The 17,554-nt window shown below is 32.8% G+C and overlaps 1 protein-coding gene across 5 annotated transcripts in view; it reads right to left on the bottom strand.

Moving 5' to 3' along the window:
• Window positions 1-8,182: 8,182 nt before the first annotated feature.
• LOC148622318 (uncharacterized) overlaps window positions 8,183-17,554 on the bottom strand; it is a 28,678-nt gene continuing 19,306 nt past the window's right edge. For all 5 annotated transcript variants that reach the window (XM_088572136.1, XM_088572138.1, XM_088572134.1 and 2 more), the window contains 2 exons: window positions 12,431-14,994; window positions 8,183-11,857 (listed from right to left, as the gene is read on the bottom strand). In XM_088572136.1, the coding sequence (XP_088428262.1) occupies window positions 11,802-11,857; window positions 12,431-14,990 (2,616 nt within the window). In that variant the 5' untranslated portion in view covers window positions 14,991-14,994 and the 3' untranslated portion in view covers window positions 8,183-11,801. The remainder of the gene's footprint in view (window positions 11,858-12,430; window positions 14,995-17,554) is intronic.

Here is a 17,554-nt window from a genome sequence, read left to right as displayed (position 1 = left end):
TTGTTACTTTGTATGTATTGTTTTGGTTATTGTGTCTGTTTTCCATGTCTGGTCTTTTTCATTGGATTGCACTCTTTTTATTTCCACTATAGAGTCTTGGTTCTCTTGATTACTCTGTCAATAATATTTTCATTGTGTTTTTATATGATCTTCAGTTTTTTTTTCCGTTTATGCCCGTATAAATTAATTTGAGGTAAATACTGTAATCTGATTGGTTAAAATAATTTTATCATATCTCAATGGATATTCACTTCGCGCAATAAACAGTATGCACATGGAAAATTTATGCTATTTTTCAATAGACAAAATTTTTATTATTGCCAATTCTTAATGATTTTAAATTTTTGGCGGGTTTAAGTTAAAACATCTGTTACCTCTGATTTCAATACAAAGATGTATTACATTCTTTATCTACACACCTACATATATGTAATTTACATATTTCGATAACATGAAGGTTCTCTCAACACAATCAGCTCCTTTTGAAATAATGTCTATAGGCCTCACCGATACTGGGTTTTCGTACTCTGAATTTCTGGAAGACGACAAAATTTCTCGTGAAATTGGTTTATGAAGATTGGAGATTCCGAATATGATAAGACATAAAATACGTTATTTTTTGTTAAAACACAATATGCGGGATGCGGTTGAAGTACTTTGTTACAAAGTTGTCATCTATCTGAATTTCCAGCGGTAAAAATCGAAAAACGGAATTAAATTGTTTGGTCTGATATATTTAATAAATAAGTATATAAGCAATGTGAACACAGATCATGTACCGGTTAAGTGGGCAACCACTGGTGCTCAAGAACCAGACTGACTTGAGGGATTTCATTTCAATACATGTCTCGATGAATCTTTCTTTTTTATGTTTTCATAAACGCTATGACTGGTTTTCTTAATTAATGATATTTTGGGTTAGTGCTTATGTATGTTTAAACATTAAAATGTAATTATACTTATTTTCCTCAGACCAGTGTACCTCACCATCTTGTCATGTGATTGTTTGTGAATGTTTTTATTTTTTTTGTTAATATGAACAGCCTGCAAAAAAAAAAAAAAAAAAAAAAAAAAAAAAAAGAACAGAACCAAATCAAACCAAAAGAAAAACAAACAAAAATCAAACAAACAAAACAAAACAAAAGACAAAGTAAAAAATAATACGCAAGTTGTAACGTCTTTACGATGAAGTTTTTTCTTTATTTATCTTCTCTTTTTTTTTTTGATTGGTAATGCAAATGCCATTTGGGCACGTAAAATACGTCTTGAACAATCAAGCATAGATTTGCTACAAGTCTCTCGTTATCATATACATATATATATATATATATATATATATATATATATATATATATATATATATATATATATGACACAGAAAATCTCTGTAATTAACCTATCTGATACCACCACTAATTTCTGTAATAATTAGTACATTTGCTATCAGAAGGATACATGCAATCAATAAACTTTTTCATATACTCTTTAATATAAAGATAGGGACTTGTGGCAAGTCTAAATCAAGCAGGCAGTCGCTTTATTTGAAACTGTCTCCTGTCATGATTTGAAACGTAGAACTACGGGTTTTCGTAGACGATATAATCACTTGATGCCTCTTTAATTGCAGACACAATTACTTAATGTATCCTAACATTCCGACTAATTACAGTCACATGATTAATTAAATAATTTTTCTCAGTAACTAGATGTTCATGACTCATAACCATCATCTTTATGAGTTATTTATTTTCGGAAACCTGTGAGTACTGTGTTGTTTCCCTTTCTAATTCCATTCATTATGTTAATCTTTTGTTTGTTTGCTGGTCATATATATTTAATTACAGGAAATAACAACATAATTATATTTTCCAACTTCAGTTACATATATTTAAAAGTTGACCACATAGTCAAGAATTTTTTTGATCATTCGCTAGTAAAATCAAATGATAAATTACTCGTTTGGGGTAATATGACATATGGTATTATCTTACTAGTATTAATGTGGAGGTCTGATCGGATTATTTTTATCAATATGACTTCTGTTAAATCAACTGTTGACCAGTAGATATGGCTACAGTAGCTCTCCGTAAAGTAATATATATGAAGAAATCCTTATTTTTGAAAGGACAAAAAAGATTGTTCTTCAAAGCGTTTAAAATGACAAAAAAATACAAACAAAAAATTAGTGTGAAATAAACAAATGAAATTAAATAACCAACTTGGATTATGACAAAAAACAAGACAAAAAAAAAATACACGAAAAAGCTAAAACAATTTTGAATCTGGATTAATGTTGTGGTAAAAAAACCACCATTCTTAGTCTTTTTCGTGTTTTGTATCGGTGGTACATTGTCAATTATGTTATCATATCACGTTGTGGTGTTACTTTGTCCTTTGTTATGTTGCGGTGGTGCTTTGTCATTATGTGATGATACTTTATCTTGGTGTGATGGTACTTGCCATAATGTGATGGTACTTGTAATGTAATGCTAGTTTATCATGGTATGATGGTACTTTGTCATCATGTGATGATACTTTATCATGGTGTGGTGGTATTTGTTATAATGAGATGATACTTTATCATGGTGCGGTGGTACTTGTCATAATGTGATGATACTTTATCATGGTGTGATGGTACTTTGCCATTATGTGATAATACTTTATCATGGTGTGACGGTACTTGCCATAATGTGATGGCACTTGTAATGTAATGCTAATTTATCATGGTATGATGGTACTTTGTCATCATGTGATGATACTTTATCATGGTGTGGTGGTACTTGTCATAATGTGATGATACTTTATCATGGTGTGATGGTACTTTGCCATTATGTGATAATACTTTATCATGGTGTGACGGTACTTGCCATAATGTGATGGCACTTGTAATGTAATGCTAGTTTATCTTGGTGTGAAGGTTCTTTGTCATTATGTGATGATTCTTATCATGGTCTTTTTGTATTAAATATAAAAATAAATATAACATGATCTCTATCACAATTTTAAGTTAAAATTCGTTTTTAAAAGTTTGAATTCTTCATGTTTAATATTTCTGGTGTGGCACAGAAAACTTTTTGGAATCAACGAAAACGCAAAAATCACAAAGACATGAACAAAAAAGAGCAAATATACACAGAATACTTATATGAAGTTATGATTTTCCAATAATTATAGAGACAAAGCATTAACATGAATATTCTAATGTTTATTCACGTCTCTTTGGTTTACGCACCAGTATTCATTTGATAAGAGTAACATAAATGATTTGTTAGTTTCATGTCTGTAGTTTGTTCGATTTATAATTGCCTAGAATAAGGTTATTATAAAGTAGGACTAAATCCCGTTACTTACATACATAACATAATCGGTATTTAGTCTTTGTAACATTTGTAACATCTGTACTAAATTATTTATTCTTACAATAATTACCGTTGCATTAATTTAATAAGAAATCAAAAGGTAAAACGATAAAACAAATATATACATATATAAATATATATTAGAAAATTAGAACAGTTGGTATTTGCCATATGTCACTAAGACGGTCCATACCAACAAAATGTTGAGTAATAGAAGTACATATCATACACTTTAAAAGTAGTATCTACCGACAAGACTTATCAAACATCGTATTGTATTTTCAAAGAGTTTAAAAATCTGGGCCTCTTTAGTTGTTTTTTCGCTGTCATCTTAGACTTTGTAACTTAAGACACCTAGTTAGCCAACTTATTAGCAAGATGTTTAAATGCACATTAAGGAAATTACAAAATACATCAGTAGAAATCAAAATTTTCTTTTTCTCTAAATGAAATATGTTAATGTAATTTCTTACAAAGCAAAATTGTACGAAATATGTAAGAAAGAATGAGGTTAATTAATGAAACTATATTGGTTTATACTTAGTGAGTCCCATTCATGTATTTACCTATGTAATGATTTAATGTAATTATATATTAATTAAACATTATAATACACGGTTATGCATGTTAGAACTACAAGGATAAAGAAATCACCTGTAACTAAACAAGTCTTTACATACTATCGGTGGCGGTTCGTGTCATAATATGGATATTTTTTCATCGGTTTACTTTTCAAAAACCATTGGCTTACTATTACTTTTGTTTTGTGGAATGGCACTTTGTGTTACAATATCAAAGAGACCAACTCAACTTATTGTCCAGAAATCAAGAAAATGCTCGTTTGTGAACAAAGTTCAGTATGCATTACAGAAATTACAAATTTGCAAGCCTGACCCCACAGGAGCATGTCTTAAAACTAAAAGTACCATACTATACTTACTTTAAGATTAAATGGCAAGGTGGGATGATTCAATTTATTGCTTTAGTCTTACTGTATATAAACATAGTACCCAACTGATTTACATAAACATAGGCCGAGTTCAGTCTAAGAAAGATAACTGTGTTCTATTTCATTGTTCACTTACTCGTACGTTATAGGCGAGCGCCAATTTGAAAAAGGGCCTCCCGTTAAGGTTTTTAATGCACCTACCTAACACACGGCTAATTTTGGTGTATATTGACAGAAAAGTCATCATAGCTAGATTTGATTGGTAGTAAAAGTTTCCCGTGGTCACGTTTCTTAAAAATCTCGCGAGATCAAAAATTTAAGACATGTCGAAAAGCTTGTAATTATGCAGAGAGATTCAATCCAATATATTTTGAAATTGTTAATGTTGAATTATTTTTCTTCTTAATAGCAAGATAAAACATTGTCATAAAAAGAAGAAAATCGTGATAAAAACAATATTAAACAATAAATAATCATATGCATCGACATTAATGTCGACCCCCTTAAAACAGCACAAAAACATTATATTACTTTAGATTTCTTATCAAAATTAGCTATTAGAACTTTCGTAAGTCGCTTTGAATCCTATTTCAAATACATTTAGCTATTTATTCACTTAATGAAGATCAGTGATGCGAATTAACATTTTACAAGCCTTTAAAATAAATTGCAATGAAACTATTTTCCAGATTGATTTTCGTGTTTATTCCGGCCTTGTTTTATTCATTCTGTAAATTAAAATATTCCTTAAAAAGACATTATATTTGCGTATCATGATCGAGTTTCAGTCCTGTTGAATGCATACCCTGCACGACATGCTTTATTCTGCCTACTGAGGTTGCCAGTGGCCCTCGATCTTTTTTCTTGCGTTTGTTTAGCTTCCGATAAAGATATTCGTATAGTTGTATATATGTTAGTCTAACTAAAAGGGGAACAATTTAAAGAAATTTAGCGAGCACTCTCACTATAGCCAACGCGCGAACATTTACACACTTTAGAAAAATTCAATCCTGTACATGTATTTACCCAAATAAAACAGTGCCCATTGACTGATGTATGTAAAAAACGTCTTAGATATTATTGCTACTAATCATTCATTTAAGTTTGAAGTATATCGGTAAAAAGCGGAGACATTTCCTAAGCTACAAGAAGTTATGGCGGACGCATGGACACAGGTACGGACGTACGGACAGATATTTGAACGGACCAAAACATCAAAGATTCGCAACTTTTCGTTGGATATAATAAACAAGTTTCTTTAATTGACTTGACTTACCAGACTTAATCGGCTTCATCCCATGGGGGACACAGGGCGACCACTTCATCCCATGGGGGACATAGGGCGACCACTTCATCCCATGCGGGACACAGGGCGACCACTTCATCCCATGGGGGACATAGGGCGACCACTGTGGCTTTCCATCTCCCCCTATCTTTTGCCTGCACTTTAATTTCTCCCCCAGGTCTTTCCAAACTTCTGGGCTTCTGTATTCAAATCTCGACTCAATGTATTTTTTTGGTCTACCTCATTTTCTGTTGCCTTGAGGGTTCCACTCTAGGGCGTAGCGTGTTACATTTGTACTTCTTTTTTCAACGTGTGTCCAATCCACCTCCATTTTATTGATGTAATTGTTTGCATGACCAGTTCTTGTTTGGTCCTTTGCTATAAGTTGCTTCGATTGTAATACTTAAAAGTAAACGATTTAATACCTTTTCCCGCGCTTTTGCGTTTTTAAAAAACAGCATTTCAAGCAATAAAGGGGTGAATAAACCACGATTTTCTGTTTACAAAACTTGATAAATATGTTCTTGTGACAAAAACATAAATTTTTTTTATGTTTATAAGGCAAGAAAAAAATTTCCGGTTGTTTAATAAGGAAACCCCCAAAAAATTAGATTTTTTACAAAATTACGCGTTTTTCTTAAATTTTAAAGAATTTCTAGAAGGTGAAATTAAAAATGAATAAAGAGATTTAAAATGATTAAAAAAACAATTTTGATATAATTTTAAAATGTGGTTGCCTTTTAGACGACGTTTTTATTTAAATGCTATTTGATTTTGAAATACTCAGTGTGACCGCTTCCCATTTTTACGACCAAGCAATTCTGAAAGTACGATTAAAGACCTTTCCAAAGATATATCATAAAGCCGTGTATTAGGTAGGTGAATTAAAAACATCGAACTCCCTTGTTCGGTACTCGCCTATTATGCCATAGCTTGTCCGTTGGCACCGTGCTAGACTTCTTACAACTGGGTTACGTTGCTACAAGATTGAAGTAATCACTACAGAAGTTTTATGGTCGTAATCGTGCACTCATTTATCGTTATGGTGTATCCTCGGTTTGTGAACACTGTAATAGTTTTCATTTCCTCTTTCGTCTACCCCAGACTTGACTTTATGAGTAACACGGCGGGCGTGTCAAGAAAAGAATAGGACGCTTACTATACCGGTGCACGCTCCCAGTTTTTTTAGTGAAGTCCGAGTTGCTCATTCACTTGGGCTTCTTTGTTCGTGTTATTTTGTTTATTTATTACATGTATGTTCTTTGTGATGTCTAGTATTTATCCCTTGGTGAAATTCCATTGATTTACGCTAGAATCTTGGTTTTCTTGATTAATCTTTCTCTTAAAGTGACAATCTGTTCGAGAACACACCTTTTAAATCTACTAAAAGAACAAGAGGCTCCCAAGAGCCTGAATAGCTCGACTGGTTTAATAGCTTTAAAAATTTTAAAACTTAAAAAACACCTTTAGAGAAAAAAAAGCATTAAAAATGTAATCAACAGATTTTTCTCAACTTTATACCAATCATAGATCTTTACATACTTTTACATATGTGTTTTTTCAAATTTACATTAATCACCAATCTGCTGTTTTGTTAACAACAGGTGAAAATAGAGAAAATGGTCAAAACGACACTTTCTGGGACCATAATTCCAAGTGTCACAAGATTTTTCTGAAATTTGCACCAAAAATAGATATTAAAACACTGAATATTCTATCAATATATTATAATTATGATCAGTCTGCTTTTGTTTTCTAAATAATAAGCAAAAACTTATAAAAATGTCAATAATGGCACTTTCAATAACCATAACTCCAAGAAGGGTCAACAGATTTTTTCTGAAATTCGCACCAAAAATGGATATTGTTTGCACTGCATTATACATTAGAAACAGAACTACATGAATTTCAGACTTCAAGTCTCGTTTCTGACAACTATATATTTATTCTAAAGTATGTTGTTTACATTTTGGTTATTAATGTTATATAGAAGTTATAAAACATATGTTGCTAAGTTTGACATGTGCTTGTGTGTCATATACATATAAAGATGCATTTAGTCATGTTTCAGTGCTTAATTTAATGTATTATTATAACTATGAATGAAAAAAATTCATTAAGGAATGTCCTAGATATTAACTTTAGCAGAACCTTAATTTCAAAATTCTTTGAGTCGGTCTGGATTCCTATACCACGTGAATTCAGTTGTACAAGACAGCCAGAATGCTCTTGTTCTATCAATTGAAAAAAAAAATAACGCTAGCATTATTATCTATTGCGTTTCTTTTTTTCAAAACTAAATCAAGCGCTAAATAGAGTGATGCAGTAACAAATGTTTTTTTTCAAGTTCAAATCGTTAATAAGTTGTTTTTTTTATTTTACAACATAAATAAATAAACAAACAAAAATGAACCAGGAATACACATGAAAACGTTAAGATGTCGTGTGTTAATTGACTGTAGAACACGTGTAAAGAGGTCTTGCATCCTGTGTTAAATCTGGTATCAAGCAAGCTGACTGGTAACAACTTCACTGTATTTTCTTCATTTCTAGTGTGCACCATCAAAGTCAACAAAACGTAAAACAAAATAAGTTTTATATTTTATTTTCATAAACATAGTAATAAAAATAACAATTTTTGCTGTTTTTACATGACCATCATGTTTGTGAATTCAGCAGTAACTCAGTGAATGCCCAAATTAAAAGCATAGTAAACAATATCTCTAACTAAAGCACCTTCTGTACAGGCAAAGCTACATCATTTTACAAATTTCTTATTCTTGGAACTCAAAATTATACCTTCAACATTTTTGTTTGAGCTTTGCTATTAAATAATAACTCAACTAGCAATGCGAGTTACTTTATCTAGCCTACTGACATAAGGGACAAATAAAAATAATCTATGTTGAGAAGTGGCTCAAATTAAACGTCAGTAAGAATAATGAATTTGAGAACGATAGCCACGTTTAAAAGGTAAAAAAGGAATTACATACAAATGTACTTGTATTTAGTTTCTTTTTTTAACGTGGCTATCGTTCACCAATTCATGATATAAACGAACCATTATATGGGGTTACATATTCAGGAAATGACAAGAATATATTTCAATAGGTTTCCGAATCGAGTTTTTTTAACTGAGAAGGATAAATCAAATAAATAGAAAAAAAACATATTTGGATCTTAATCATTAATACAAGACATTATTGATAATATTTCTAAAATCACATTCTTTATCATGCTTTATTAAAGATTTCAGAATTTCTTTTTCAATGCCTTTCTGAAAAACAACTACAACCTTGAAGTGCATAACATCCAATAGCGAAAAAGATAGAAAAATAACGCTTCAAATACTGTCAACAACAAATTGCGACTTCCCCTTTAAAGATTAATTATCATCATTCTTATTCTGTCCATTAGTGATATGGTTTTTTTTAACCTATACTCATAATCTGTACTGTACAAACTATCATCAAATCACAACCTTTAAAACAAATAAATGCTGTCTAGATAAAAATAATCAATACTCCATGTCAAAACAGTGATAGAACAATCTAAATATTGCTCCTTACCGCAGCCTGTTCAACCCTGTACATTTGGGGACCAATGTGGATACACGATTTATACTGAACACAACTTTTATGGGAATAGTTTAAGCACTTTTGACACACAATTTTGCTGACATTTCTAAAACACCCAACTCCAAACCGAAATCAGTACTATCTTGTTTCGTAGATAACAGTATATGACTGCAAGTTTACTTTAAACATAAATTCCTGACAATATGCACACCTCCACATGGTAATTTTACACTCAATTGAGTTTCATTATAATCCAGCAAGTTGCTGAGAAGAAAAAAGAACAATACATGAGACCAAGTTCTGTTGAAAAACACCTGTTAAACAGCCGTCATTTCTATAATTTTTGCCAAAACATAAATTCCTGTCAATATACACATCCCAATATGGCAATCTAACACACCATTAAGTTCCAGAACAATCATGCAAGTCGTTGACGAGGAGTTGCGGACAACGCATGAGACCAAGTTCTGCTGAAATACACCGAAGTTCAACAGCCGTCATTTCTACAATTTTTGTCCAAACATTAATTCCTGACAGTATGCACATTCCCATGTGGTTATCTTACATTCCACAAAGTTTCAATCAATTAATCAATTATACCCTCTAAGGGGTATAACCAACGATTTCAACATGTCTTAGGGAGTAATCATTAATAAGTTATATTACAGCAAAGGGAACATTTAAAATGGTGAGGTAATATACTTTCTACCCAGGTAACATAAAATGCAATACCGTAATTTAAAATTGAAAAGCGAGGAAAGTCAAATGCAAAAAGGCTTTCACATCTTATCAAACTAAACGATATCTCATTACAGCTATCTAAACTAGTCCTAAAAAATAATAAATTTCGATGTTGTACGACATTTGGATGTCAACATACGCAACGGGAATAGACGTCGTGCAACTATGAAGTCTTATGTTGTCAGGACTACTAACTACACAAAATACCAATAAACCATAAACTGGTGTACAGATACTGAACAATAATATCCATCATTCAAAAATAACGTAATATAATATGAAAAGTTATAACTTGTTCTCGCTTCATAAAGTCTGAAGATATTAAAAAAATATACATATAGTCACATATACATGCATACTATATGAATGAATACCAATACCAACGTATTCCCGGAACCGGAAGGAATTTGATATCAATTTGACTTCCTTTTTTGTCTTATTTGAATATAAGTATTTAACATTTTACTATCAATTTCATAGTGTTAATTGTTGGGCTTTTGGTCATGTGATATTACTGAGTTATGAAACATAGACTTAAAGGAAGAATAATAAAAATAAGATTGTAAAATGAAATGTTTAGTCATGACAATTTCAAATGATTGATAAAAAAGACAGATTCTAAAAAGAACACAAGTTTGATTGTGTTGGTTTACACAATGCCCTGAATTTATCTGTCATAAATAACACAATGAACATATGTACAATGATCACTTGAGATTCTGATAAATGTCAATAATTTTATATAATAATAACCAAATTTAACTACGAAGTTGGGCAACAAAAATACAACTTTTACGTCAAAATATGTAAAAAGAAGAGCAATCTTCGGACTTGTGTGGAGGAGGAGGTGGGTAAATTATAAAACTATAATCATAGTTCAGGGTGAAACATTTAAGCAGTAGGTCACAATATTTTGGCTTTGGGCAGAAAATTGCAAAAGAAGTCAGAATGAACAAGAAAAAGAATCCAAGATCAAAAGATTTTATCATAACCACATACTAAAGGTCATATGATTGCTTCCTTACCAAATAATTAAGTACAAGCCTTTAAGTAGAATATTTTGAGGGTTGGGATATATACGATTAAATATACAATGTGTAACACAAGTTAAAGACAACCAATACTAAACAGTCGTATATTGTTTCCTGTTGACAAAAAAAACTCTCCTACTTGAAACGAAAATCACAATACAATAAAATATACAAAATTAACATAAACTTTGCAGCTTAATTCTACTTACTGAGATAATAATTAGAAACAAAAGCACTACGATACATGCCTTTTTAAACAATTTGGAGGCACAAAAAAAACACTATTGAATTAAAGACAGAATTCATTTGAAAATCGGAAATCAAACTTATAACACGTAAAAAAAAGGTTTTTTTCTGAACTTTAAAACAAGCTAGTGAATGTATTTGTATTGGTTTTGTTGAGAAAAATATTTAAAAAAACGACTTAATAATTGGTCTTTTTTTTAATATTATTTTTAGCCAACGTAAGCTAAGTTCGATAAGGTTCGTAAATCATTGCTACTTCAAGAATATAGAAAAATGCAAACTAACCATATTTTTAACAATTTGAAATTTAAAGCTATATTATTGATACTGTAAACAAAACATGACATTCTCAAACTCGCAGCTATTTCGCTGTAGTGAAAAAAAAAAAATAATATGTACATTATGAAAACATTTACATTACTGAGTAAGATTTTTTTTTAAAATCCACTTCTTTCACTTGACTAATCCACTTAATCCACATTAAAGTACCGACCACAAAAAGTCAATATAATACTGATAACTAATAACATATCCAACACAGAAAATTAATACCAAAAAAAAAAAAATAAAATAGCACTATTGTTCCTCAATGAATAAACAACTGGTCAACTTTTAATCATCCAAGATGATAATGGCCCCAGAACTCTGCTTCTCTGACTCTGACGAACCTTTAATGATAAAAAACATACATTAATTTTAAATACACAAAGAAACATCAGAGTGCAGGAGGCTCGGGTGATTGCACAAATTTCTCTGACCATGCAACCTTCCAATTTAGGAAATTTGGACAAGTAAAGTGTATATTACAACTAGAACTATTACAGTCACATGTTACATTTGAATAGGGGAGCAACCATTTGATTTTTAGGGGTAGGAGAAAATATTGGTTCAGTCTTTGAAATTATTTTTGAACGTACAAAAATATATAAGGACACTAATAGATCCTGCCTTCAAATTTCACCATAGCCTCGTAAATAGGATAATCTCTAGATGGTCCTTCATGTATCAATGGACAAAGTATATCATCTCTTTTTTTAGTAAATGCCATTTTAAGTATTTAATGTAATGTCCAACTACTAGTATTCAAATCGAATTACTGAAATAATGTTTCTACGGCATAAATGCACTTCCATATTAAAATAAATTAATTTCCCTTTTATAGTTAATCTAAAAACTAAAAAAACACCACTGATGACTGTATGGTGGGGCTTCAATATAGAATATTTCTGAAATTCACATACCTGACGCACCCTGATGCTGATTCATAAGTCTCTGGACAGTATCTTCCAGTCTTTTACTTGTCTTTGCTGGCGGTCCAATTTGCAGTGAGTTACTTGGTCGTTTGTTTGATTGCATTTCACTAATAGTCATTGGCATTGCCGGTGCTGGTTCGACAGTTTTGTCCGGTGAAGTTTCTCTTGGTTGAGACTGTGGCTTATCTGGAGCGCTGCTGCCAGTCTTTTCTTTGAACACATATGATAACTGAGGGAAAAATTTGTCCAAATCATCGAAGTCGATCATTTTATTACATTTTAACACTGTGACTGGCAAACTATAGTAATGAATGAACGCTTTCTCCTCGTCGTCCGTGCATGTCAATAATGGAACTTTTAGTACATTCATTAAAGCATAGAGGAATTCGTTCACACTACAACCACTAAAATACAGTTTACATACGGCTTCAACTAAACAGAATTTCCCTGACCTTCCTGGGTTACTTAAATGCATACATGAAATACTTTTACCACCAAGCCATACTCCCTTGATACTATCAACAAGTGTCTGATTAACGCACTTTTCTGGTACTTTGTGTTCGCTAATAGTCGCTTCCTCCTGCTGAGGTACTCGCTGGATTCCAGTCATCGCTGGTCCATTCGATTGACGTTCATGAGATCCATTATTTGGGTCCTGCCTATGATTCATGTTTTGGTTACTAGCGACACCATTTAGTTGTGAAGGATGACTCGGATTGTTTCGCACATGCTCGCCAGGTATATTGCGCTGTACATTTTGCGTCACACCTTGCGAAATATTGTCGTTTTGGTGTGATACCATTGACTGAAGAGCATTCATGGGTCCCTGGTGAGGTCCAGACATAGACGGAGGTGGTCGAGGTGCATGTTTATCCACAGGTGACTTGTGCTGCATTCTTTGCATTTGCATGCTAGGTCTAACATTCATGTTAGTCGATGTTCTTACACTATTAGCTTGTCTCGGCATCAGATTACTGTTGGTTATATTAGGCCGCATTGGAGGACGCATATTCTGTTGCATAAAGTTGGGCCGATTTTGCATATAATTTGCCATTGGATTTGGGTACATCATATGACCTGGTGGCCCTTGGCCAAGTGCCATACTGTTAGGTGGTCTGTTAGGAGGCATTGATGAAAAAGACCCAGGTGAAATTTGCGGTCTCATTGATTGATATTGGTTTGGAGAAGTCAATCTACCCGGTGACTTTGGCTGGGGTGTTGAGCTAGCACTACTGTTACTAGGAGAACGTACAGGCGACTGGCTTGGTCGGTGTTCGGGAGTGGTTGCTCTACTTCCTTGTTGAATATAATTCATTTGACCATTCATATACCCATGTGGTGGTCTCATTCCAGGTGGATAGGAATGATGCCCTGGTCGGTTAACGGTGACATTTGGTGGCCCAAACTGCATGGCATACATATTGAAAGGGTGTCTGTTGTATGAAAAAATCATTCGGGGATCCATAAAGGATGGATGCATTTGAGGATGATATGATGGTTGTACTATTTCATGGCTAGGCGATTTTGAGAAATTCTGATCCCGTTTCTGTGGTGGCTCGAAGGTCGGTTGTTTGTTAGCGGAGTCCTCTCGGTTGTTGTTATCAGTAGCCAGTTCTATGTATTGTGCATGCTGAAGAGGATTTTCCATTGGCAGCTCCATAATTTTGATCTTACAGCTGTTGGTAATTTCATTCAGGGATATTATTCGAGTTGTTTTTGAGAAAGAAAAATTGAAACCGGCAATTTTACATGCCTTGTTCAGTAAGTCGCATTCCTCTACAGACGGTAGGACACCCGCTCCAGGAATATTTAAAGCAGCCGCATATTTCATAACTGACAACGGCACAAACTTATCATCACCTCGCCTAACATAAGGTGTGACAGTGTTATTCACCTGAAGCCAGCCACACTGAGATTGCGATTCATTCTCTGCTATTTTACCATCCTCTGCATTCTTTTTGGCGGTTTCTGGAAATGTCTTTTTCACTAAATTGTAAAATTCAACAAAGTCTGATAAAAGCACAATTAGATCTTTACTAGAGAACAGTTTTGCTCCGAATTCACCACCACAATGAACTTGATTAATCTCGTTCAGAAGTTTACATTCATTCACTGTAATGAAGAAACTAGTTAATGGCTGGTGCTTTCCTAAATCGTCGGGATATGAATTAGGGTATTTACTTAATAACTTTTGTTCTACTATTCTTACAGAAACGAACATTTTTTCTTTCCGGAAAATGTAAGGAATGTCTACGCCATCTATGGAAGTCCAACCGAAAATTCCCTTAACACTAGAGAAATCAACCTGATTCTCGGAAACGGCATCGTCTGGTTTAGTAGACTGTGTGTTATTAGGAACTTGTATGCTCGTGTTTTGTTGTGGAAGACCGTTTTGTACCGGATATGCACTATGTACAGGAAAGACTGTATGTACTTGATTATGTTGATCCACCTGTTGATTTGGTGGCTGTGTTTGTAACCCTGCCACATATTGCCCAGCTTTATGGTATTCAGTGTCGATTCTTTCTTCTTTTACCTGCATCGTCATTTTACTGAAAAAGAAATACGTAATTTTGATCATTTTATAGAACTGCATGTCAGTATACTCATTTAATAAATTGTTAATCGGCTTTTTCTCGGCAACGAATATTATTTTTATATGAAAAATAAAGAAAATCAACACAATGTATCCAGAAGTAAGGACCTTCGTCAAAGTATCATACAACCACAAGTTAACTATGTTCAATTGGGTTAAGTGTGGACAAAACATATTTTGGCACAATCATACAAACATAAGGGCTAACGGTTCAATAAAAACACAAAAACTGCTATCGAAACAATATAACACAAAATTTGAAATTCAATATAAGTTATAAAAAGCTCTGCTTCAAGTGTTCTTATGAAAGCCTCTATCTTTGATCCATTATACTCGAATCTGAAAGAAAATGCAGGCAGAAATTTTCACATTGAATCCAATTAAATAGATTCAAAATTGGACCAGAAATAAAGTTGAATGTTTGACCGTGGTCCACTTTGGCCCCTTAAACACTACAACTGTAAAAGATATCTGAAATATGATTAAATACCAAAGGTAGGGATTTTTATGAGGAATCTAAATTTTAAAGTCGGACCAGAAAAAAAACTAGAGGCTCCAAAGAGCCTGAATCGCTCACCTCGCTCGATAAGCAACAATTTTTTTGTAAAAGCGGCAATGTTTTTGTTCTTAAAGAACAATCTGTCAAGTAGATTCTGAGAAGAAATTTGTTGAAAGTAATAATTTTAGAAATAGCGAAATGTTCAGCGTCGAAAAAGGGCAATAACGCCAATATGGCTTAATAGATTTACATGAAAAATTTACCACTGATATTTCTAAAAATGCTAAATACTTTACCCGACTCGAACCAAATGGCTTTCGAAATATATACAAAAAAACTTCCGTTCGACCCACATGTTCTATATATAGTAACGACTGACATGTTTTTCGGCGGTTCAAAAATTCCCACATCATTTCTATGCAGAACACCCAAAGGAGCATTCATACCAACTTTGGTTCTAATTGGTCAAGAAGGATCAGAGAAGATGAGTTTTGAAAAATTGTTAACAACGACGGACGCCAAGTGATGGGAATAGCTCACATGGCCCTTTGGGTCAGGTGAGCTGGCTCAGTTTAAATTTAGGTCCTTGCCCAATTTCATATCCTACCACTCCTAATCGCTTGAAGATTAATCTATTCTGTAAAAAATAAAACTCTTAAAACAGAATACCAACAGGAACTGATTGAATAATAAAATTCAGATGAAAGATTTCAATTGTAATTATTTCTATCAATTTTAATTACAACACCTATATTTGCCCCCTTTTAGCCTCATATTTTTAAAGGGGTGGGGGTTCTTGAAAAAATACAGGGTCCCTAGGAACATGTGTTAAGAATAAAAAAAATCGATAGAATTTACTCAGATTATCGTAAATAAACGCTAGTTAACAGACGCCAATGATGACGACGATGATTTTTTTCTGTTCGTGTATATTTATCTAACAGCATGCATTGAATCTTAATTAAAACTAGACCTACCAATAGTTCCATTCAGTCACTGCATGTGCCTACATGTAGTGACTGAATGGGACAATGGATAGCTCTTGTTATAATTAGATTGGGCATGCATTTACGAGATTAAACGTGCTAGCTTACAGAAGCAAGTATTATTACACCAATCTTTAATACATGTAATAACTTGAGTTGATTGATGAAACAACTGTATGTCAATGCACATTAATTTTCTGATAGCTCAAGCTTTTAATGAATAACCTTAGTAGCGGGTAGATAGGAAAGCAATATTGCATTTCTCCAAAATCTTTCGTTTATTTCTACATGTCTTTCCGTACTTTTCTTTTTCTTGTTGTACTCGGCAATGTCGGGTATAATGTCCAGACATGTGAGACTAATCATTTCATATATATGTTCATGTCACCTTATTTATTAGCCCTCAGCCAACTATCATACCGAGGGCATGTGATTATCTAGTGATTTTTATTTCACATGCTTGATCAAGGTGAAATATTGCGAGCATCGTTGCTCGTACGTTTTTTTCAATGCATCATCAACCAAAAAAGCATGCGATATGAAAAATGTCATGGAATCATTTTTTAAATATTTCAATTCTAATTTATATTTTCATTTTGAATTATTGTCTATAATTACACTGACTTATTATGTCATAAGTATGCACTAAATCAAAAAAAAAAAGTATGAGTTATTTCTAGTGATCAATAATTTATTTACAGTACGTTACTTCATCACATTCAACCACACACTATATGAACGGACAAAATCAAGTTTCTGACAACAGATGGACCGACAAATTACTTTAAAAAATTATTTCACTTTCAGGTCAAGGGACAATACGAGTTTTACACACCTTTCTATATCAATTCACTTCCTTTACATGAGTAAGACTGTTGTAATATTGTTTAAATAAAAAAAAAATGTGATTTGAGGAACAGAATAACCTGGTATTAAGACGGACTGAAAAAAAAACCAATATGTTTATGAAACTTTTCATCATGTTTGATGTGATTGTGTACACTGAACCTGATACCCGTTTACCTATCTAA

Source organism: Perna viridis, chromosome 3 (assembly GCF_037379345.1).
Source record: "Perna viridis isolate PV_CMFRI_1.1 ecotype Kerala chromosome 3, ASM3737934v1, whole genome shotgun sequence".
Taxonomy (NCBI): domain Eukaryota; kingdom Metazoa; phylum Mollusca; class Bivalvia; order Mytilida; family Mytilidae; genus Perna; species Perna viridis.
Note: the sequence above shows the minus strand (reverse complement) of the source record. Positions and strands in the feature narration are given on the sequence as shown.